At 39.5% G+C, this 23,984-nt stretch overlaps 1 protein-coding gene across 1 annotated transcript in view; it reads right to left on the reverse strand.

The window, feature by feature from the left end:
* Positions 1 to 21,758, reverse strand: part of RLF (RLF zinc finger) — an 83,257-nt gene extending 61,499 nt beyond the window's left edge. The window contains exon 1 of the mRNA XM_060140440.1: positions 21,520 to 21,758. Coding sequence (XP_059996423.1) covers positions 21,520 to 21,753 — 234 coding nt within the window. The 5' untranslated portion in view covers positions 21,754 to 21,758. The remainder of the gene's footprint in view (positions 1 to 21,519) is intronic.
* Between the last annotated feature and the right edge of the window lie 2,226 nt (positions 21,759 to 23,984).

Consider the following 23,984-nt stretch of genomic DNA (forward strand, 5'->3'; position numbering starts at 1 on the left):
CAAATAAAACCATCAACAAAATGAAAAGACAACCTATGGAACAGGAGAAAATATTTGCAAATGATGTGACTGACAAAGGGTTAATATCCAAAATATACCAACAACTCCTACAACTCAGTATCAAAAAACCAAACAACCCAATCAAACAATGGGCAGAAGACCTCAACAGACATCTCTCCAAAAAGACACACAGATGACCAACAGGCACATGAAAAGATACTCAACGTCACTAATTATCAGAGAAATGCAAATCAAAACCACAATGAGATATCACCTCACATCAGTCAGAATGGCTATCATCAAAAAGTCTACAAATAACAAATGCTGGACAGAACGTGGAGAAAAAGGAACCCTACTACACTGTTGGTGGGAACGTAAACTGGTGCAGCCACTATGGAAAAAAGCGTGAAGATTCCTTTAAAAACTAAAAATAAAGCTACCATACCATCCAGAAATTCCACCTCTGGGCATATATCCTGAAAAGATAAAAACCCTGATTTGAAAAGAAACATGTACCCCAATGTTCATAGCAGCATTATTCACAATACCCAAGATGGAAACAACCCAAGTGCCCACCAAGAGACAACTGGCTTAAGAAGATGTGGTATGTGTGTGTGTGTATACACACACACACACACACACACACACACACACACCACAACAACAGAATATTACAGTCATAAAATAGAATGAAATATTGCCATTTGCAGCAACATGGATGGACCTAGAGAATATCATACTAAATGAAGTCAGTCAGACAGAGAAAGACAAATACCACATGATATCACTTATATGGGGAATCTAAAAAATAATAAAAATGAATCTATATACGAAACAGACACAGAAAACAAACTTATGGTTACCAAAGGGGAAGGGAGGGATAAATTAGGAGTACTATGGGATTAACAGATACAAACTGCTACATATAAAACAGATAAGCAGGGCTTCCCTGGTGGCACAGTGGTTAAGAATCCCCCTGCCAATGCAGGGGACACTGGTTTGAGCCCTGGTCCAGGAAGATCCCACATGCCGCGAGGCAAGTAAGCCTGTGCGCCACAACTACTAAGCCTGCACTCTAGACCCTGCGAGCCACAACTACTGAAGCCCATGCGCTTAGAGCCCGGGCTCCACAACAAGAGAAGCCACCGCAATGAGAAGCCTGCGCACCGCAACGAAGACCCAATGCAGCCAAAAATAAATAAATTAAATAAATAAAAAACAAAACAAAAAAAAACAGATAAGCAGCAAGGATTTACTGTATATCACAGGAAACTATATGCAATATCTTGTAATAACCTATAATGGAAAATAATCTGAAAAATATATGTATAATAATTTTACTGTACACCGGAAGCTAACACAATATTGTAAATCAACTACACTTCAATTAAAAAAAGAAAAGAAAAAGGGAAAAAATAGATCTAAGAGCTAAAAGTCATAAAACGCTTGGAAGAAAACAGTGGAAAAGCTTCCTGATATTGGACTTGGAAATGATTTCTTAGTCATGATACTGAGAGCACACGTAACAAAAGTATAAACAGATAAACTGAGCTATATCAAAATTAAAAACTTTTGTACCCCGAAATTTGGATACTATCCATGTGGTAAAAAGAAAACCTGCAAAACAGGTGAAAATATCTGCAAGTCATCTATCTGTTAATGGATTAATATCCAAAATATATAAAGCTTTAAAACTCAACAACAAAACCCAATTAATAATGGGCAAAGGACTTAAACAGACATTTCTCCAAAGAAGATACACAAATGGCCAATGAGCACATGAAAAAATGTTCAACATCAGTAAGTAGGAAATGCAAATCAAAATCACAGTGAGATACCATTTCACACTCATTAGGATAGTTATTATCAAAAACAAACAGAAAATAACAATTGTTTGCAAAAATGTGGAGAATTTGGAACCCCTGTGCATTGTTGGTGGGAATGTAAAATGGTTCAGCCACTGTGCAAAATGTATGATGGTTTCTCCAAAAATTAAACAGAATTACCATATGATCTAGTAATTTCACTTCTGGATATACACCCAAAAGAACTGAAAGCAGTGACCTGAAGAGCTATTTTTTCCCATGTTCATAGCAGCATTATTTACAATAGGTGGACGCAATCCAAGAATCCATCAAGGCATAGATGAACAAATTGTGGTATATAAACAGTGGCATATTATTCAGCCTTAAAAGAAAGGAAATTTGACACATGCTACAACCTCGATGAATCTTAAAGCCATTACGCTAAGTGAAATAAGCAAGTCACGAAGAGACATAGGTTTCCACTTATAAAAATGCACCATAGTCAAATTCATAGAGGCAGAAAGCAGAATGGTGGTTACCAGAGGCAGGGGAGAGGGACGAATGGGGGATTAATGTCTGATGAGTTCAGAGGTTCAGTGTGGGAAGATGAAAATGTTCTGAAGATGAATGGTGGTGACAGTTGCATAACAACATAACATACTTAATGCCACTGTGAACTGTATGCTTAAAAATAGCTAAAGTGAAAAATTTTATATTATGCATACTTTACTACAATATAAAAAAATACCCAAAAAAGTTAACTTTATGTCTTAAGATTTAAGAAGAGCAATTTTCAAGAAACAGAAGTGCATAAGCATGATTAGGAAGACTGGGGAAAGAGAAGGATAAATTCAAATACCCCACATTTCTGTTTTAGTAAGTCACTAGTACTAAAGAGATTGATCTAGAATACCTCTTAAATCTTGAGAATTTTAAATCCAAGCTTTATCACACTGGGGAAGAGGATCACAATTCTGAGGCAGTTGTGTAATAGAGTGAAATAACATGCCTTTCGGCTGTGGATTCAAACCTCTACCCCCCATCATTTGCCAGCTAACCTCTCTGGGTCTTGATTTTTAAAAATCACTTAACTGAAATGACTGAGTACTCATTTTGCACCAGACATTGCACAATACAGTTTAAAAAACTGTGGCAAAATACACGTAACAAAACTTACTACCTTAACCATTTTTTTAAGTGTACAGTTCTGTGACATTAAGTATATTTACACTGCCGTGCTACCATCACCAACATCCATCCACAGAACTTGTTTCACCTTGCAAAACTGAAACTGACCCATTAAACAATAACTCCCCATTTCCCCTTCCCTCCAGCCCCTGGCAATCACCATTCTACTTCCTGTCTCTATGTGTAACATAGCTTTCATAACATTGTATTTTCTGTTTGAAAAAAGCAACACAAGAGTGTGGTAACGGCATCAGGGTATACAAATAGATCAACAGAACTGAATAAAGTCCAGAAACAGACCTACATACATATGGCTAACTGATTTTCAGCAAAGCGCAAAGGCAATTTCTCAATTCAATGGGAAAGCAGTCTTTTCAACAAATGATTCTGAAACATTGAGATGTTCATATTTTTAGAAAAATGACTTCCACCCATCACTCACACAATACACAAAAATTAACTCCAAATGGATCACAAATCTAAATGTAAAACCTAAAACAGTAACATTTATAGAAGAGAACATAGAAAGCTTTTGTGCTCTTGGGTTAGGCAGATTTCTCAGACATAACATGAAAAATACAATCAATAAAAGAACAAGTTGGGCTTCCCTGGTAGCTCAGTGGTTAAGAATAGGCCTGCCAATGCAGGAGACACGGGTTCGAGCCCTGGTCCGGGAAGATCCCACATGCCGCAGAGCAACTAAGTCTGTGCGCCACAACTACTGAGCCTGTGCTCTAGGGCCCGCGAGCCACAACTACTGAAGCCCGCGCGCCCTAGAGCCCGTGCTCTGCAACAAGAGAAGCCACCTCAATGAGAAGCCTGTGCACTGCAACAAAGAGTAGCCCCTGCTCACCACAACTAGAGAAAGCCCGCGCACAGCAACGAAGACCCAACACAGCCAGAAATAAATAAAATGAATTAATTAATAAAAATAAATAAAAGAACAAGTTAATAAACTGACCTTTATCAAAATTAAGAACTTGTGTCCTTCAAAAGACACTGTTAAGAGAATAAAAAGACAAACCACAGCCTAGGAGAATACATGCCAACAAGCAAGCCATGGCTTGGCTGCTCTTATGCCCATCTAGTAATGCAGGACATTTCGTTCCTGTTAATGTCTCACCCAGTTTTTCTCTGAAGTTCTTGATAGTGTCTCTCATGCGTTTAGAACAGTTCTGTCCACAATGTGTGTCTGCCACCATGTTGTTCTGCCTCAGTTCATCCTTGTCATGATCTGCTCCTTCTAAGCTGGTAGAGAGCACCTCAGGCTTTCTCCATGCCCACATCAACACAATGGAATCTGTGTCACAGCCAAGGGTGTTCCCTCCAGAGATCCCAAGTGAACCAGAGGCAGAATGTGTGTAGCTTAAAAGTGATACAAATCACCATCCCCAATCTGTCTACCCTTTGCCACCTAAGTCACAACATTTAAAGAAGGAAAAAAAGAAGAATATATTGCATAAAGGACTTGGGTCCAAAAACACACACATACACCCCTCAAAACTCAACAGTAAGAAAAGAGACAATCCAATTTTTTCAAATGAGCAAGAGTTGAAAAGATACATTCCCAAAGAAGATACATGGTTGGTAACTAAGCACATGAAAAGATACTCAACAGAAGTCATTAGGGAAAGGCAAATGAGAACCACAATGAGCTGCCACTAATTTTAAAATGGCTAAAGCTAAAAAGACTGGCCACACCAAGTGCTGATCAGGAGGTGGAAAACTAGAACTCTCATACATTGTTGGTAGGAATGTAAAATGATACAACTACTCTCAAAAACCTGACATGTGACCCAGCCATTCCAGTTATTTACCCAAGAGAAAGAGAAGGCGTTTGTTCACACAAAGACTTACACATGAATGTTCATAGCAGCTTTGTCTGTATTAGCTAAAAACTGGAAACAAGCCAAATATACCAACAGGTGAATAAACAAATCATGATAAAGCCACAGAATGAATACTCAGCAATGAAAGGAATTAATTATTAATATATACAACATCATAAAAGAATTTCAAAATAATTATACTGCAAGAAACCAAAAAGAGACTTACAGGTTTATTTATGTAAAATTCTAAAAATGCAATATAATCTATATATAGAGAAAGCAGCATAGCTGAGTGAGGATGTTATGGTTATGTACGGGAGGAAAGTAAGAAAGAGGAAATACAATGGGAGTAGAAAGAAAGTTCTAGGAGTAACGGATATATTTGTTATCTTGATTGTGGTTTCATGGGTATACAGATATGCCAAAGCTTATCAAATTGTTCATTTTAAATATGAGCAGTTTACTGTATGTCAATTATACCTCAATAAAGCTTTTTTTAAAAAAACACAATGCTCCACAAAATGCACAAAATCATAAAAGGAATTTAAATAAATTTTACATTTCAATTGTCAGATTTACTATTTTTACTGCAATAAAGTGTAAAAATTCTGTGCATAAAAATAATATAAGGGACTTCCCTGGTGGCACAGTGGTTAAGAATCCTCCTGCCAATGCAGGGGACATGGGTTCAAGCCCTGGTCTGGGAAGATCCCACATGCCGTGGAGCAACTAAGCCCAGGAGTCACACCTCCTGAGCCTGCGTGCTACAACTACTGAAGCCCACATGCCTAGAGCCCGTGCTCCACAAGGGAAGTCACTGCATCGCAATGAATAGCCCCCACTCGCCGCAACCAGAGAAAGCCCGCATGCAGCAATGAAGACCAATGCAGCCAAAAATAAATGAAATGTTAAAAAAAAGTTTAAAAATTACGTTAAAAATAATGATATAAAAAGTGAAAAGATAAACAGAAGAAAAGATAATTCCAAAGTAATGACCAACAAAAAATTCATATCTAGAATATAATTTCATAAAAACTGTTAAGAAAACCCAAATGAAAAATGAGCAAAAAATAGGAAAAAGTAATTCAGAAAAGAGGAAATCTGAATAGCAATAAATATAACCAAAAAGATAAGCAATTCCTCACAAGTAAACAGAAAAAAAAATTAAAACCACAATGAGATACCACAGTCTATCCATCAGAACGGCTACAATTAAACTGTCGACTATACAAAGTATTGGCAAGAATGAAGGGCAATGGTAACTTTCATACACTGATAACTGCATAAACTGCTACAAATACTTTGGAGAGTAACTTGGCAGTATTTATTATAGTTGAAGATAGGCTTATATATGAAGCTAGCAATTCCACTGTAAGCATATACCCTAAAAGAAATTCTTGCAGCCATGTATAAACATATAAGGAAAAGATATCGACCCCAGCAGTTAATGTAAATGCCTCTAAATCCATCAGTAAAAGAATGGACAAATGAACTGATATATTTACATAATGAAATACTACACACCAGTGAAAAATGAAAGTATCAAGACTATACATACCAAAAACTATACATACACACTAGATACACCTTAGAAACATTATGTTGAATTCAAAAAGCTTCAGAATACATACAGTACATCATTTAAGCAAAGCTGAAAATATAAGAAATAATATTACACATTATATTAAAATACACAAATACAAAGTAAAGAGATGGAGGAGAGATTAAATAGCAAAATCAGGATGATGGTGGGAGGGAGATGATGTCTGTAACAGGGTACATAGGTAGCTTCAATTATTTTATTTCTTAGGTTGTGTTCATTTTAGTATGCACTTTACTACCTGTATGCTGGAAATATTTGATTTTTTTGAAAAGTAACATACCATTCAAAGTTCTGAGCAAAACTGATTTTCAACCTAGATTCCTACACCCAGCCTAACTAACACAAAAGAGAGGGGAAACCTCCTCAGGAAGCTACTGGAGGGTAACTCCTCACACCCCAAATAGGGGAGTAAAACAAGACAAAGACAGGAGGGCTAGGAAACAGTATCTAACAAAGGAAAGAAGCAAAGACAAGTACTGAAACAATAGTTGATAAAATGAAAATTAATTAAAAAGGGTAATATATAAGTATAAACCGTACAAAAACACAAGAAACATAAAGTGAACGTCCCACTTATTCTTCACTGAAATGCAACAAATGATAACACTTTAACTGTCTTTCAAAACTTTTTCTATACATCATTGCTTTATAAAATGGGATACTATATAGTTTTCTGTTTCTAAAACAACAGATCTTGGATACCCTTTCATACCAATACATATAGTACTACCTTTTTGCCTGTTTAAATTTAATTTGAAAAATACTGAAATACACCAAAGAGGGAAAATCCACTCATAATTCCCCCACTTTAAAATTTTCTATGCAACAAAGAAGTGAAAGATCACACCAGTGCCATCTAATTCTACCGCTACTCTCTATCGCCAAATAACCCCAATAAATACAATTTGGTACATATGCCTTATATACATAAACAAAAGCTTTCTAATTCTTTGTAATAATCTCCTGTGCTCAAATGTTTTATGGCTCTAGGGTGTTCAAAGGGTACTTATTTTTTGGCATTTCCAAATCTAAAATATCTTATAAAAGCCCTCATCTAGTCCAAGACGGATTCCTGGCATTCCTGGACTCCCTTAAATTAGTAGGGTCTTCCCTTCTTAACCATACACTTGCTTCAAATTTTCAGTTTGGCAACAAACACTAATGAAGCCGATTATAGAAAAGTGGCACGGAAAATCATTTCTTTATAATCTATACCAATTGGAAAGAGCAATAATGTTGCTTACTCAAAACCATTTATGTTAGACCTAAAAATTATTATGTAATAGTTAAGCAAGGGAATTGTTTTGCTTATGTTCGTGTTACCTAAGGACAAACTAGTTGGAAGGTAGATAAATACATATAACCGTCAAACACTGACTACTGCTCTTTTGTACCAATAAGCATATGTAACAGGAAAAACTGCTTAATATTTATCTTCTCCACTAGACAATAAGCTCACTGCAGACCAGAACCCCAAGTAGCACATAACACGTATTTTGTAATTACTTGCTTTTGATTCTTTGCCCAATTATTAAAGGATATGCTAACTTATTTTTGAAGTTCGATTAAGACAATTTTTCCGATACATATCTTTGATTAGCATGCAATATGCCTGTATACTAAAACAAATTCAACTAAGTAGACTGAACTCCCAAATTCTCACTGCTTCCTTCAAACCCTGTAAAGGAGGAGAGCAGCATAATATTGACCAAACTGCACTTGTGGGAATTTTAAAAAGAAAATGCTTAAGATCACAGTATTTTTTAGAAAGGTGCTCACATCAGATTACAATGATAATCAATTTTGCTTGATAGTAAATAGATATGTCAAAGTTCAGAACTTTATTGATATTACAGCTGTTATATAATATCACACAATACTGATATAATTATTCTGATCCTCGGCTAACATCCTCGACTGAGAGGGAGTTTCTAACTTACAAGTTTTAAGCTGGAAAGGGAATGGGGCAGAAAACCTCCAAAGTTCTTCCCCCAAACATAAGATTCTACAATTTTATGAAAACATGGCCAACTTTTTCCCAAGAACTCAAATCCATGTTACAAACTCAAATCACTTTCGATATATGCACATTTCAATAAAATGAAACACAAAATTTAAATGCCAAACAATAAACCAAGTTAAAGCCAACAGCCAAATGAATAAAAAATATTTCATATAGAACGAACTATTAGTTGCAACACATCAAACGCATTATACCTACTATAAACCCCAAAAGGCATCCATATTGCTTCAATGTAATAGAAAGTTACTGTAAATTACACTTCCAGTCTACAAAACTCATCATAGGCTCTCTGAATCTAAAACTATGTTAGCAAATGCTCTGGAAGCATTTAGGTAACTTTTTTCTTTCAGTGAGCTCTACATTGACAGGAAAATGGAGGAAAACCACGCTACATGAAATACTTCTTTGAGAGTCCGCCTGCCGATGCAGGGAACACAGGTTCGTGCCCCAGTCCGGGAAGATCCCACATGCCGCGGAGCAGCTGGGCCCGTGAGCCATGGCCGCTGGGCCTGTGCATCTGCAGAGGGAGAGGCCACAGCAGTGAGAGGCCCGCGTACCGGAAAAAAAAACCAACAACAAAAAAAAACAATATTCAGTATAGAAACGAAATAAAGAGACGCTGGGTACCTATCTGCTGCTACCAAAAACTATGCTACGGGTACTGTAATATTGTCCCATTTGATCCTCACAACAACCTACGGGGTAGCTTTCTATTACCCCCAATTTTATAGACAAGAATATAGACTCACGGCAAGGTTTAAGATCACAAAAGTGTTGGAATGAGGATTTAAACCGAAACCTCTTAACTTCAAACTTAAAATGTACTTTCTATTGTATATGTTCTCCATTTCATAAGACAATAAAACGTAATATTGACGAAACATGACGTTTTACCCACATTTACTGTTAGAACTTCATTGGATAATTTGATCTAGGTTTAACATTTTCATTTACCAAAATCAAGCTTTCATTATGAAGGAAAGAGTCAAATAAGGATAGTGAGCATAACAACTAATGTAAACAAATAATTTCAGCTCAAATTAGTAGAGTGGTTTCCACTGGGATGGGCACTTACCCTAAAGGTGTAAATGATAACCCATCAAGGGGCAGAAATATAATATTGAAACTTTTATTTAAATTAGTTTTAAAAGTCTCATCCCTTTTATACTTCTGTGTTTGCTTGTAATTTATATATTGGTACTGCATAAATAGAACATTTAAAATTTATTTATTTCAATAAGGATACACAAGGCAAATGTTTGGAGGTGACTTAGAAAATAATCCTTAGCAAATGTTTCCCAATAGACTTATGTAGTTTTAGAGGAGAATCACACCTAAAAGGCCATCTCATTTAAGCAGCAATTTGAGGCCCCATAACAAACTGATTTGGTGCAAGGTAATACATCCATTCAGTGACACTTTATCTGAAAACATATAAAGATAACAACATAAGAAAGAGTTAGCTAATGTAATGCACTAGGGTCTTTCCATTTATTCAGCTATGACTCAGTCTTCCCAAAGATTCCCAAATCTCCCCAAAGTAGTAATGATCAATAAATGTTTGTTGGAAATAAGTACACTGACAAATCTCTCACAACAACAATCAATCACTAAATTGTATGATACATTCTGATGGCCTCAGGTTAGGCTGCAACTAACTCTCTGTAGTATGTTCTGCTTCTTGAGAACCTCAAAGCAGCATGGAATCTTAAGATTACAAGGTCACACTCGATCATTAGACACAACCAAATTTTAATGACTTTTAAATAATAACATTTTAAAACAGAAGTATGTTAAAAAAAAAAAAGGTAAAGACAAACCTCACAGGAAAAAAAAGTAAATATCTAATACACATGAAAAAATAACAAGGACTTCCCTGGTGGTCCAGTGGGTAAAACTCCGTGCTCCCAATGCAGGGGTCCAGGTTCAATTCCTGGTTGGGGAACTAGATCCCACATGCATGCCGCAACTACGTGTTCACATGCTGCAACTAAGAAGCACGTATGCTGCAACTACGAAGCCAACATGCCACAACTAAAGATCCCGCATGCCACAACGAAGATCCCGTGTGCCACAACTAAGACCCGGCGCAGCCAAAATAAATGAATATATAAATTTTTTTAATGCTGTTAAAATACAAATTAATAGTGTGATAGCAATTATCTGCCACTATCAGATGGGCAAATATTAAAAAGTTTAGTAATACCAGGGTTGGCAAGGATATAGTGAAACAGGGACTCCATAACACTATTGGTGGAAGTACATACTCAACTTCTCGTAGGCCAGTATCTATCAAAATTTTAAAAAAACATTCTCTTTAGTCCAGTGCTGTAATGTCAATGCCAGGAATTTATGCTATGGATATAAATAACTAATGCTTAATGTTTAAGGTTGTTCACTTCAACATTATTTGCGGTAACAACAAAAAAGAATACAAATTATTTAATTATGGTGATGTTCAACATGTACTGATACAGAAAGTTGTCCTCAGTATATTAAATCAAAATGTAGGGACTTCCCTAGTGGTCCAGTGATAAAGAATCCGCCTTACAATCAATGCAGGGGATGCGAGTTCTATCCCTAGTCAGGGAGCTAAGATCCCACACGCCGCGGGGCAACTAAGCCCGTGCGCCACAACTACCGAGCTCGTGTGCCTCAACTAGAGCCTGCGTGCTGCAAACTACAGAGCCCATGCGCCCTGGAGACTGCGCGCCACAACTAGAGAAAAGAAAACCCGCACACCACAACTAGAGAGAAGCTTGTGCACTACAACGAAGAGCCCATGCGCCGCAACAAAAGATCCCGCATGCCTCAAGGAAGATCCCAAGTGCTACAACTATGACCCGACGCAGCCAAAAATAAATTAAAAAAATAATAACTCTTTTCGAAAATTAATTAATTAAAATATAAATTGCAGAAGAGTGTGCATTTTAATTTTTAAGAACACATAAGACACCGTTAACTGCTGTGGGGAGTGACTGGAGGAACTGAAGGCAAGAAAGGGCTTCTACTTTTTCCTAAAACCTTTCTGTAGCTTCATATATTCTGCCTTGAGCATAGCTTTTACAGTTTTAAAAATTTTTAAATTAAAAGTGTTGAAGGTTTTGGGACTTCCCTGATGGCACAGTGGTTAAGAATCTGCCTGCCAGTGGGCTTCCCTGGTGGCGCAGTGGTTGAGAGTCTGCCTGCCGATGCAGGGGACGCAGGTTCGTGCCCCGGTCCAGGAAGATCCCACATGCCGCGGAGCAGCTTGGCCCGTGAGCCATGGCCGCTGAGCCTGCGCGTCCGGAGCCTGTGCTCTGCAACGGGAGAGGCCACAACAGTGAGAGGCCCACGTACCGCAAAAAAAAAAAAGAATCTGCCTGCCAGTACACAGGACATAGGTTCAAGCCCTGGTCCAGGAAGATCCCACATGCTGCGGAACAACTAAGCACATGTGCCACAACTACTGAGCCTGCGCTCTAGAGCCCATGAGCCACAACTACTGAAGCCTGCACACCTAGAGCCCATGCTCCACAGCAAGAGAAGCCACAACGAGAAGCCCGCGCACTGCAATGAAGAGCAGGCCCTGCTCACTGCAACTAGAGAAAGCCTGCACACAGCAGCGAAGACCCAACGCAACCAAATAAATAAATAAATAAAAATTAGAAAAAAAAAAGAGTGTTGAAGGTTTTGCTACTTGCATAATTTAAAATCAATGCAGTTTTGGACTTCCCTGGTGGCACAGTGGTTAAGAATCCCCCTGCCAATGCAGGGGACATGGGTTCAAGCCCTGATCCAGGAAGATCCCACATGCCGTGGAGAAACTAAGCCCGTGAGCCACAACTACTGAGCCTGAGCTCTAGAGCCCGCGAGCCACAACTACTGAAGCCCATGAACCTAGAGCCCACGCTCCACAACAAGAGAAGCCACTGCAATGAGAAGCCCACGCACAGCGATGAAGAGTAGCCCCCGCTCAGCCCCCGCTCACCACAACTAGAGAAAGACCCGTGCACAGCAATAAAGACCCAACGCAGCCAAAAATAAATTAATTAAAAAATAAAAATAAAATCAATGCAGTTTTCAATGGAATACTATGCAGTTTTTTTAATGTACTTAATATGTGTGTGTTCCATGTGAAAAGATATCTACAATATATTAAATGAAATAAGCAAGTTTTAGTATATAAACTTGACAGTATTTTTCTAAAAATAATACATATCATATGGAAAAATTCTGTAAGTATACATTCCCAAACTGTTAACCTAAGAAAATGTAGTACTGAAGTATAGGGAGTATATGGTAGTTTTCATCTTAACTTTCTCTTCTTTTACGTTATTCTAAGTTTTTACAATTCGAATGTGTTCATGAGTTGCTTGGGCAACTAAAAGTTTTAATATTTATATACACACATATACTATATGTGCTTTTCCAAAAATCAGAATAATACATCAAGTTATTAACAGTGAGGCTACATGGTACTTTCACTTTTTACTTTATGCATTTATACATCTTGTCTTAAGCTTCTAGAATGTGCATGTATCAGTTTGGAGTCACAAAAACAAAAACTATATATAGTTTTATTTCTTTAAGATACCTTATATATATATATATATATATATATATTTTTTTTTTTTTTTGGCGGTACGCGGGCCACTCACTGTTGTGGCCTCTCCCGTTGTGGAATACAGGCTCCGGACGCGCAGGCTCAGCAGCCATGGCTCACGGGCCTAGCCGCTCCGCGGCATGTGGGATCTTCCCAGACCGGGGCACGAACCCGTGTCCCCTGCATTGGCAGGCGGACTCTCAACCACTGTGCCACCAGGGAAGCCCAGGATACCTTATATATTTTAAACATACATATGGAAAAAAGAAAATGAAATCCCAAATTAAAATATGCCTGTTTTACACAACCATATATCATAAAAATACAATTCCCAAGCTAAGTCATTCATTCTATCATATCTGGTAATAATTCTTCTAAGTGTCCATATTAGAAGGCATTACTGTGCTGGCTAATGTGACACACTCAGGTTATTTCTTTGGGAGTAAAAATACAATGAGATCAAATGTCAGCACAATAAGCTACTAGATCCCCCCAAAAAGAATAAGAAAAGTCCTCTAAAAAACACATTAGCGAAATCAGGCGCAGTACAAAAGTGAGGAGAAAAGACAAATACATCAGTAGTTCCCAAGCTTGCTATGTGCAGAAATATAGGTAAACCTAGATGAATAAATAAACTTGAACTCAAAATATGTCTGAAATGTAATTCATTCTCAACTTCCAAAAAATTATAATACATTAAAATATTTTTCATTTGGGACAATAAGTATAATCTAACACCTGCGAAAACTTTGGAGGGAAATTGGTTTTATAAAAAGCTCACAGTCAGGACTTCCCTGGTGGCAGAGTGGTTAAGAATCCACCTGCCAATGCAGGAGACACGGGTTCAATCCCTGGTCAAGGAAGATCCCACATGCCACAGGGCAACTAAGCCTGTGCGTCACAACTACTGAGCCTGCACTCTAGAGCCCATGAGCCGCAACTACTGAGCCCGCGTGCCACAACTACTGAGCCCACACACCACAACTACTGAAGCCCACGTGCCTAAAGCCTGTGCTCCACAACAAGAGAAGCCACCGCAATGAGAAGCTCGCACACTGCAACAAAGAGTAGCCTCTGCTCGCCGCAACTAGAGAAAGTCCACGCGCAGCAACAAAGACCCAATGCAGCCAAAAAGGAAAAAAAAAAGCTCACAGTCATGTTTAGGCTAACAGCAGGAGATCAAAACTCGGTGGTGTGCAGAAACATAAAGCAATCAACTCTTCACCACACTAATTTGCTTTACTATAATGAAAGTAAAGCATGTGATTTGGGGGCTGACATAAGGTTTAGAACATGGCAAAATGTTTCATTTATTTTTTTAAATTAATTTTTATTGGAGTATAGTTGCTTTACAATGTTGTGTTAGTTTCCACTGTACAGCAAAATGAATCAGCTATACATATACACATATCCCTTCTTTTTTGGATTTCCTTCCCATTTAGATCACCACAGTGCATTAAGTAGAGTTCCCTGGGCTATACAGTATGTTCTCATTAGTTATCTATTTTATACATGGTATAAATAGTGTATATGTGTCAATCCCAATCTCCCAAATGTTAAATGTTTTAGACACCTTAATTTTGGCAAATGTTGTACAATACTTAAATGTCTCTCTAGAAGAGTCACAATGTGTCATATTAAAAAAATGTTTAGGGACTGCTCTGGTGGCGCAGTGGTTGAGAGTCCGCCTGCTAATGCAGGGGACACGGGTTCGGTTCCTGGTCCGGGAAGATCCCACGTGCCGCGGAGCAGCTGGGCCCGTGCACCACAACTACTGAGCCTGCGCTCTAGAGCCCGCGAGCCACGACTACTGAGCCCACTTGCCTGGAGCCCGTGCTCCGTAACGGGAGAAGCCACCGCACTGAGAGGCCCACGCACTGCGGCAAAGACACCGCAGCTAGAGGGGGACCGTGCGCAGCAACAAGGATCCAAAGCAGCCAAAAATTAATTAATTAATTAATTAAAAAACAAGAACAACACTGGGCTTCCCTGGTGGCGCAATGGTTGAGAGTCCGCCTGCCGATGCAGGGGACACGGGTTCGTGCCCCGGTCCGGGAAGATCCCACATGCCGCGGAGCGCCTGGGCCCGTGAGCCATGGCCGCTGGGCCTGCGCGTCCGGAGCCTCCGCAACGGGAGAGGCCACAACAGTGAGAGGCCCACGTACCGCAAAAACAAAACAAAACAAAACAGAACACAACAACAACAAAAAACGTTTATCCCAACATTTTCCCAACTTATATGAACAAATAATCCTTATTTCAAGAAGTGCTTATGCATACATATATTTCATGGAACAAAACATAATTTAGGAAATGCTGATACAAGAAAAACAGCATGGGCTCTGGAGTCAAAGACTTCGCCACAGCTGTGTGATCCTGGGAAAGTTTCGTAATTTCCCTGGGTCTGTTTTCTACCATAAAAGGAAAATACCACCACCTACCCAAGTGCCTGGCACACAAAAGATGCTCAATAAATTAAATATCCCTCTATTTTTTCATATGGTTTTTATGTTGCTTATGTCAGCAATGAAAGTTTTAGGAATCTATTTTTTATACCATCTTGCAATCTATGTTTGGGTTGTAAAGTATGGTGTCAATCATATCCAAAATAAATGCTTCAATCTGGCTAAGAAAGTTTGCTGAAAAATTCATTACTTTAAATATTTGTGGAATATAAGCAACCAGGGGAAGTTCTTAGAAAATATAAATAAAATTAAAATGAGGTTCTACTCTTAGTTAATCAAGATACAAAGAACAATAAAACCTGATCCCTACTAGGAAGCAGCATAAATCTGCTGACAAGAAAAGTTCCTATTTCTTGATAAAGATAAGCTAAGTCTTGCTTGTTACTCTTAAGAAGTCTAGTCAGGGATTTATGGAAGGAAGGAGATAAAAGATCAATAAATACTGATTGAATAGCCATTAAGTGCCAGGGACTATCTAGGCACTGGGAAAACAAAACAAACACCCTCATGATGCTTACATTCCAGGTGGGGATACAGACAAATACACATATCAGACAGAGTCAGTGATTAAAAGAAATATAAAGCAGTGTAAAGAAGATGGGGAAGTGCTGTTTTAGATAAGATAGTCAAAGAAGACCTCTGGGAGAGATGACAGATGTCTACAACTGAATGAAAACAAAGCACATTTTAGTTTGCCAATGCCTTTGCAGTCTTGAAATAAGTGGTGTGTTCTATCTAGATTTTTTAACTAACATTGTTCAGAAGAGCATGATCCACAGGTAGACACAGAAGTCACTAGGGACCACAGTACAAGAGACTGGGTGGTACCACAGTAAATAACAGCACCCAAAGTTCTCACTGCTTCACAGGTCACATTTATAATAATATGTTTTGGTTACACACACTGAAAAGCTAGCTTTTGCTGTTATAACTGTCATTTAGTTCCTATTTAGACATCTCCCAGGAGAAGGCAGCACAAGAAGAAAAGCTAATGCATTTAATAAAAGCCCTTTAAAATAAATAATTGAAAAAGGTAAAAATAAATGAAAGAGGTAATGCTCAAGAGTCTTCACGGCCACCAACCTCAAGGAGTTAGGAAGACTGATCCTCCCTCTCTCAACATCTCCAAACTGTTGTCCTATTAGACTGTTAACTCTTCCTCAATACTATATAATGCCTCCTATTTTCTCCCTTCATCAACACTAGTCCTCAACCCACACATGTAAATGTGTATTTTATTATATTTATTATATTAATGTAAGCTAAGTTGACAAGTATTGTCTCTAAGAAAGGACCAAAATCTCCTATCCTGTTCCTTTACAGGAATTTCTTATGGTAGAACTGCCTTTTAACATACTAGATTTTACATTAGGTGTTTTTTTTGAAGTACTCATCTCTTGAGTATATTATGAAGTTCCTACAATATAATTCATTCAACAGATTAGTTTTGTGGGCCAGGCATTGTATTAATTGCTAGGTACCAGGTATACAACAAAGACTCGTTGGTTTACTAGTCAACAGAAGAGATAAACATGGACAAAAACATTGAGGTACCGTGCCGATGTACAAGATGCTACTGGAGTCCATATTCTAAGTGAAAGAATCACCTCATTCTGTCTGCTGAAATCAGAAAATGCTCTAAAAAACTTATTATTTGAGTCAGGTCTTAAAGGATAAATAAGCAGATGAGGAAGGGGTGACCCTGGGGTTAATCAAGTGGACTGAGGGATGAACACTGGGATGAAGGTAGACAAAAAAAAAAAAGTTGGGTGTAAGGGGTGGAGCAAGTCCAGATCCTAAAAGACTTTGCATGCCAGGCTGGTAAGTGTGAATTTTATCTTGCCTTTGGGGAAAAAACCATTGAAGAATTTTAGGGAATAAAGTGACTAACAAGATTATGTTTATAATTTAAAAGGAACATCAAAATGCATTGCTGATAAGGCCAGTAAGAAGGCAAGAAAGATTAGTGAAGAGTTGCTGCAAAAGGACATTATGAAGCCTGAACTAAGACGGTGAGAGCAAGGAAAGGAGTTAAAACCATAGGTATGTGCAAAGTGTCAAAAGAACACAAACAACTAAGAGGAAATCTATCTAGTAAAATCAAAGAAAGCTTCACAGACAAGGTAACATTTGCACTGGGCCCTAGAGAAGGAAAACTTGTCATGCAGAAAATGAGAGAAAAGGATAGAACAGCACAATGAAAGGGAAAGACATAAAAACGCTTAATGAGCTGAGTTTTTGTTAAAGGAGTAATTCCATCCTTTTGTAGATCAGTCACTTGGGAAATATTTACTGAAAACCTAACATGTGTCTTGGATCTTGAAGAATCCAATGAAAATTAAGGTCATCTTTTCCAAAATAATGCACCTGGAAATTCACAGGCAAAATTTTAATCATATGAGTAACTGAGATCCCAGTTTGATCCATGAACTCCAAGTACTCCTGAATAAGTAACAGTAGAACTGGGGTGATGGGAAAGGCTAGGTAAGAGCTGAAAAGTAAGCTGGGGGCAAGACTGTTAAGACTTTTTATTCCAAGAAATCTGGATAACTCAGATAATTCTGGGGCCATTGTTTTTTACAGAGATTGTTTTATTTAGTCCACACAACAGTGTATTTACATAGAGAACAGTAAGTACTGTTATCATTCCATTTGCAAATGAGAAAACTAAGGTTTAAAGAAAATAACATGCGCCAAGGTTACACAGCTAGTTTAAATGGTAAAGCCAGTATGCCCATCTGATTTAGGTCCTTTGAACTCAATCACTAATCTAGGGGAAAATGAAATATTCAGTACTTACCTAATTTAACATTTAAAAATCTACAAAGTCACTGTTAGTTCCAGAACTCAAAGTGTCTCATAAACAAGGTTTACTCATAAAACTACTCTGCTTGATAGTCTCAAAGTATAATTTCAAGTTATTAATGAAGTCTACTTTAAAAAAGTGTTCAAAATTTGTGTTACAAATACAACAGCCAGTTGGAAAACTTCAGGAATCTGGGTTCCCAAAATATAGCAAGAATTTGAGAGGATATCATCAATTTTTCAGCAAAACAAAGAAAGACTGTTTTCTGGAGTTAATCTTATCCACACTGACTGTCTGGCAGACAATGTTTTCAGAAAAGGAACTGAGGGAAGGGGAAAACACACACACACACACACACACACACACACACACACACACACACACACACACACACACACACACACACACACACACACACACACACACACACACCATAATCACTGAATACAAATTTTCACGGACTACAACTTCATCTAAATATCATTTTCTTAGTAACTATTACTTCTGAAGTTTCATTTTGATCATCTTCACAAACTTCTGAAAATTGAAAACATGCCCAGAATGAAACAAGCTTCTCTATCCTTTCATATGTTAGTTCATTTCTTGATTTGGTGCAATTCCAAAGACAGAGCCATTTCTTTTAAGTGCTGCAAGAGCTAGAGAGAATACGGTCCCAGCCTGTTGCAGGAGGGATCTACTTGGCACAGTATAAGTCCTTAAGACAATATCTCTAAAGTAAACACATGATGGAAATAATTTTGTGGCAGTTAAGCATCCCAGAGAGCACAGGTCAGGCCTTTATGATAATGTAATACAACTACATCTCTCTACACATTCATTAGGTGCTCCTGCAGAGCAGGCTCCTATCTCCAGCACTTAATGCAATGTCAGGCGCACACACTCAATCAGTAGATGAATAAATTTTATTCTGCCTTTCAAATGTGAAACCAAAAGCTATTCAACCAAATTTGGATAGTGAAATTATTCCTACTTCATCATAAAATTTTAAAAAACTTTTCTGTATCTGGTAAGAAAGGATACTCTACTGATTTTATCTGGGCTATGGGGAAAATGTAACAAAAATATTGTGATAAATACTGTGAAGGGTTGAATATAAACTTTCTGTCTGCTGTTCGTATAAAGCGCTACAAGATAAAGGTCAGAAAACAAAACAATCTCACAGTCATTGTTTGCCCCAGGTTATTAGCCAGTAAGTGGTAAAGTCATAATTAGGACCCAACTAATTCGTAATCCAATGTGCTTTCTATTACAACACACCGTCACAGATACTCCTTTTATTTTGTTAGTGCAAAACATTGTTTTGGGAAAACTTCAGGCCAAAAAAAAGAACTTCATAAAAAAGACAAATTACAAAAGTACTTCCTTTTTAAAATTCTTCTGTGCCCTCACATATCTAAGTATCACTAAGACTCAATACATTAAAATTCAGTTAAAATAAAATCAGAGCTGCCAGCAGTAGGCATAAAGCAGAATATATATATATATGTTATCCTCTGACAAGCTTCAATTTGATGGGTTATATCCATTCTTGCTATTCTTCTAGGAAGACAACGCAAGCTTAGGAGGCTTACCCAAAACCAACAGTTTTTCTGCTCTCCTCCTCACTAATCCGGGTCCAATTAGCTCCCTCTTCTCCCAAAGCACTGTTTTCCTTCTCATCTCTACCTTTGACTCTGGAATACCACCCCCTTCCCCGATATTCAAGACTCATTTTCATCCCTTCAGCCATAGGGCCTTCCCAGGCCACCCCATCTAAACTGGCCTCTCCCAGTATTTCTACAACGCCTCCTCTTCCATCATTACCAAAACTGCATTGACAATACTGTTATTTCTACTACCGCCTCCCAACCGTAAGCTCATCAAGGGTAAGTGCAGTCTTATTTACGTTTCCTCAGCACTTGGTAAAGTGTTTGGCACCATCCTATGGAGTCAGTAAAAGTTTGTAAAGTAAATATGTGTACTAAGAATGTTCACTGCTAGTGAAGAAGCAAAGAACACCTTAGTACTTCAGAGTTCAGGGAAAGGCTGACGGTTGTAAACATAAAAACTGGAGTGATACAACGTATGGAAAAGATTAGCAAGGACAAAACCCATTTAGAGATGAAGTGCTTCTGGCTCAGCAGAGAGGAGGGAGAAAGACATTCAATCAAGTCAATTTTTGATTCTTCTCCGGACCAGCAGAGCAAATTGTCCCTCAAAATTATAACTGTGGAACACCGCAATTTATTCAGCACACTCAACTACTCATTAAGAGCCCAAGTGCCAACGATTATTTTGCATTTTCTAAGGTGCACCAGGTGAGAAGCAGAGGGGCGGCTCCAAAACCTGATTAGAACAAACAAGCAGACGTAGAAATAATAATGGCACATCTTTAAATTTATAAAGAAAAATCTCGGCGTGATCCTGGAAACGAAACTAAGCATACCAAGAAATATGTAATCATAGGTTTAGGACCTACTACGGCACAGAAATGGTCACAGAACTGCCAAAAGAGACCACACTCCTCATCTTTCCCAATCCTCTTCTACTCAAAGAGCCTAATAACCACTACAAGGATCACGAGCCTCATTTCTGGCAGCACAATTCTCAAAGGAATATAGAAGAGGCGAAAGAACAGCTTTGATGCCCCCCCCAAAAAAGGCAGCAAAAACCAAACAGCCAACCAGCTCCACAATCCTTAAGCAGAAAGCCCTAGACGTCTTTCAAAGCCAACTGTCATACCTTTTAGGGGCCCAGAAGACGTTGACTCCAAACATAAGTCTCTGGCCCCAACATATATCTCCGGATTATTTAGGAAAACCCAGGTTTTCCAATTTGGAGATCTGCACTCTACTCAAAAAAGCATCTCCGGGAAGGAACGAGCGAGCAATCAATCCCTCAGGAGGCAATGGCGCTCCAACCACCAGCCGGGGGTACAGGCAACGACGACAGGGCACGGCCCTTCCAGGGAGCTGCCGGCGCCCTTCGGGCTCTCAGTCTAACCCAGCGCAACCCGCCCTGGCGGTGGCCGAAGTCGGGCAGTGGCTGAGGGGGGCCAGCGGTCGGGCTTCCGAACTGGGCCTTCCCGGCCCGGGGGCGCGGCAAGACATGGAGGTGGCGCCTTTCAGTCCGGCCCCGGCTGCAGCAACGGGTCCGGGGCCTCTTCCCCTGGCCTCCCCGCCCTGCCGCCCTCAGCCAGCCAGTCCGCCCCTCACCTGGCAGAAGCTCCGGCAGTAGTTCAAAGATGAGACCTCCGACACCTCCTGCTCCCTCAGCTCTGTCTCCAGCTGCCACAGACAAGGTCGCAGCCCTGAGGCTCCCGGCACCGGAGATGCAGGGCTATGACCCCGAGCCATGGACTCTGTCTCGGTTCCGTCTCCGGCTCCGACTCCCGCCGGAGCCTCAGCCCCAGCCCCGGCGACGGCGGCGTCTCCCTTTCCGTCCGCCATCTTCCCACGGCCCAGCAGCGCGTAGGCAACCAAGCCACGTGACTCAGACCTGGCCCCGCCCCCGGTCGACCGCGCTCTGTGACGCACCCCTGGGCGACTCCGGCGCCCGCTGGATTCCGTCACTCGAACTCGGGATGTTCCTCCCCTCTGCGGCCTCCCCGACAGCCGCCCGGGCAACGGCCTGGCAACAGCTGAGCAGTGGCTCCTGCCCACTGCAGTCCTTCCAGACCTTTTGGAGTCGTGGGGTCCCCGAGACGGACATACCTGTAGATATAATCTAGATATGGAGGAATGACATTTGAGCTGCGATCTGAAGAACGAGAGAGATGCAGCCCTGAGAAGAGCGATAAAGGAAAGCATCCCCAGTAGAAGAAAAATAAGCAAGCCAGTGGAGGTTGTGAGGCCGAAATGAAGACTAGCCCATGGGAACGTGGTTTATAATAGAGAGGGCATTACAAGTCAGTAGGTAAAGGGTGAACTTTTCAATAAATGGCGCTGGAACATTTTTTTCCAAAAGGGGGAAGAAAAAGTTAAATTGGATTTTTACCTCAGAGCATATCCAAAAATTAAATGCTGGATGGAGTAAAGAAAATATAAATATCTTTATGTTATCAAAATAGAGAAGACTTTCTTAAATAAGATCCAAAAAACACACACCATAAGGCAAAATATTGTTGGCTTTACTGCATTAAAATTTGTTAATTCTGTAATAACAGAAGTTTTAAAAGATGGCACACAACGACAAGCCAAAGATTAGACAATATTCACCATATATATAGCCATCAAAGGATTAATATCCCAAGAAGTTCCCAGAATCAAAAGGAAAAAAGCAAACAATCCAATAGAAAAGTAGAGAAAGGATATTGAGGTAGATCACCAAAAAAAGAAACCCCAATGGCCAATAAACCCATGACAAGATATTTAACTTTACTGTAACTATCAAAGTACAAATTAAAACAACAGTGAGATATAATTTCATACCCATCAGATTGGCAGAAATTTTAAATTAGTACCATGTGTTAGGAGTTAGGAAAATGGAACTTATGTACTGTTGGTGGAAGTATAAATTGGTACATCATTTAGGAGAAGAATGTGTAATACTTAGTAAAATTAAAGATGCACATGGACTTCCCTGGTGACGCCATGGTTAAGAATCCACCTGCCAATGCAGGGAACACGAGTTCGAGCTTTGGTCCGGGAAGATCCCACATGCCGTGGGGCAACTAAGCCCATGCGCCACAACTACTGAGCCTGTGCTCTAGAGTCTGCGCGCCACAACTACTGAGCCTACGTGCCACAAGTACTGAAGCCCGCACGCCTTTTCAGTGAACTAGGTATTTCTATTCTTGCCCTCCTCCAGTCAGTTCTCCACAGGATAGCCACATAACTCCTTTTAAAACATAGTTCAGGGACTTCCCTGGTGATGCAGTGGTGAAGAATCCACCTTCCAATACACAGGATACGAGTTCGATCCCCGGTCAGGGAACTAGATCCCACATGCATGCTGCAACTAAAAGTTTGCATGCCACAACTAAGGAACCCACGAGCCTCAACTAAGGAGCACACATGCCGCAACTAAAGGAGCTGGTGAGCCACAACTAAGGAGCCCGCCAGACACAACTAAGACCTGGTGCAACCAAAATAAATTAAAAACAAAACAAAACATAGTTCAGATCACATCACTCCCCCCTGCTCAGAACATTCTAGTGGCTCCCCCTCATCCTTACCAGAGCCTACAAAGTCCTATCTGTATTTGCCCTGTTACCTCTCCAAATGCTCTTCCCACCACTTCATCTCACTCATTGGGCTCCAGCCACACTGACCTTGCCATTCTTAAACAAGACAGACAATCTCCATGACTTTTGTACTTATTGTTTCCTCTCTCTGGGGAATCCTTCCTTTTTTCATTTCGTTCAGGTTCAAGTATGACCTCACAGGGGCAGATGACCCTGTCTAAAATAGCCTTCTCTATCCCTTGCTGTCTTTTCATTTTGTTCATATTAATTGGCTTTACATTATCACTATTTTGTGTGTCTCACCTGCTAGAAGGTAAATTCTTTGAAAGTAGGGTGACTTATTTTACTCAATGCTATATCCCTAGTGTCTGGTAAGGTAGTTCCTGGCATGTGGGCAATCCATATTTGTTAAACAAAAGAAGAAAATGTAAAAGTTTATGGTATTTAAGTGGGACTAGATGAGATTACCTGGGGAAAGGTAAATCAGACGTCATA

Source organism: Lagenorhynchus albirostris, chromosome 2 (genome assembly GCF_949774975.1).
Source record: "Lagenorhynchus albirostris chromosome 2, mLagAlb1.1, whole genome shotgun sequence".
NCBI lineage: Eukaryota > Metazoa > Chordata > Mammalia > Artiodactyla > Delphinidae > Lagenorhynchus > Lagenorhynchus albirostris.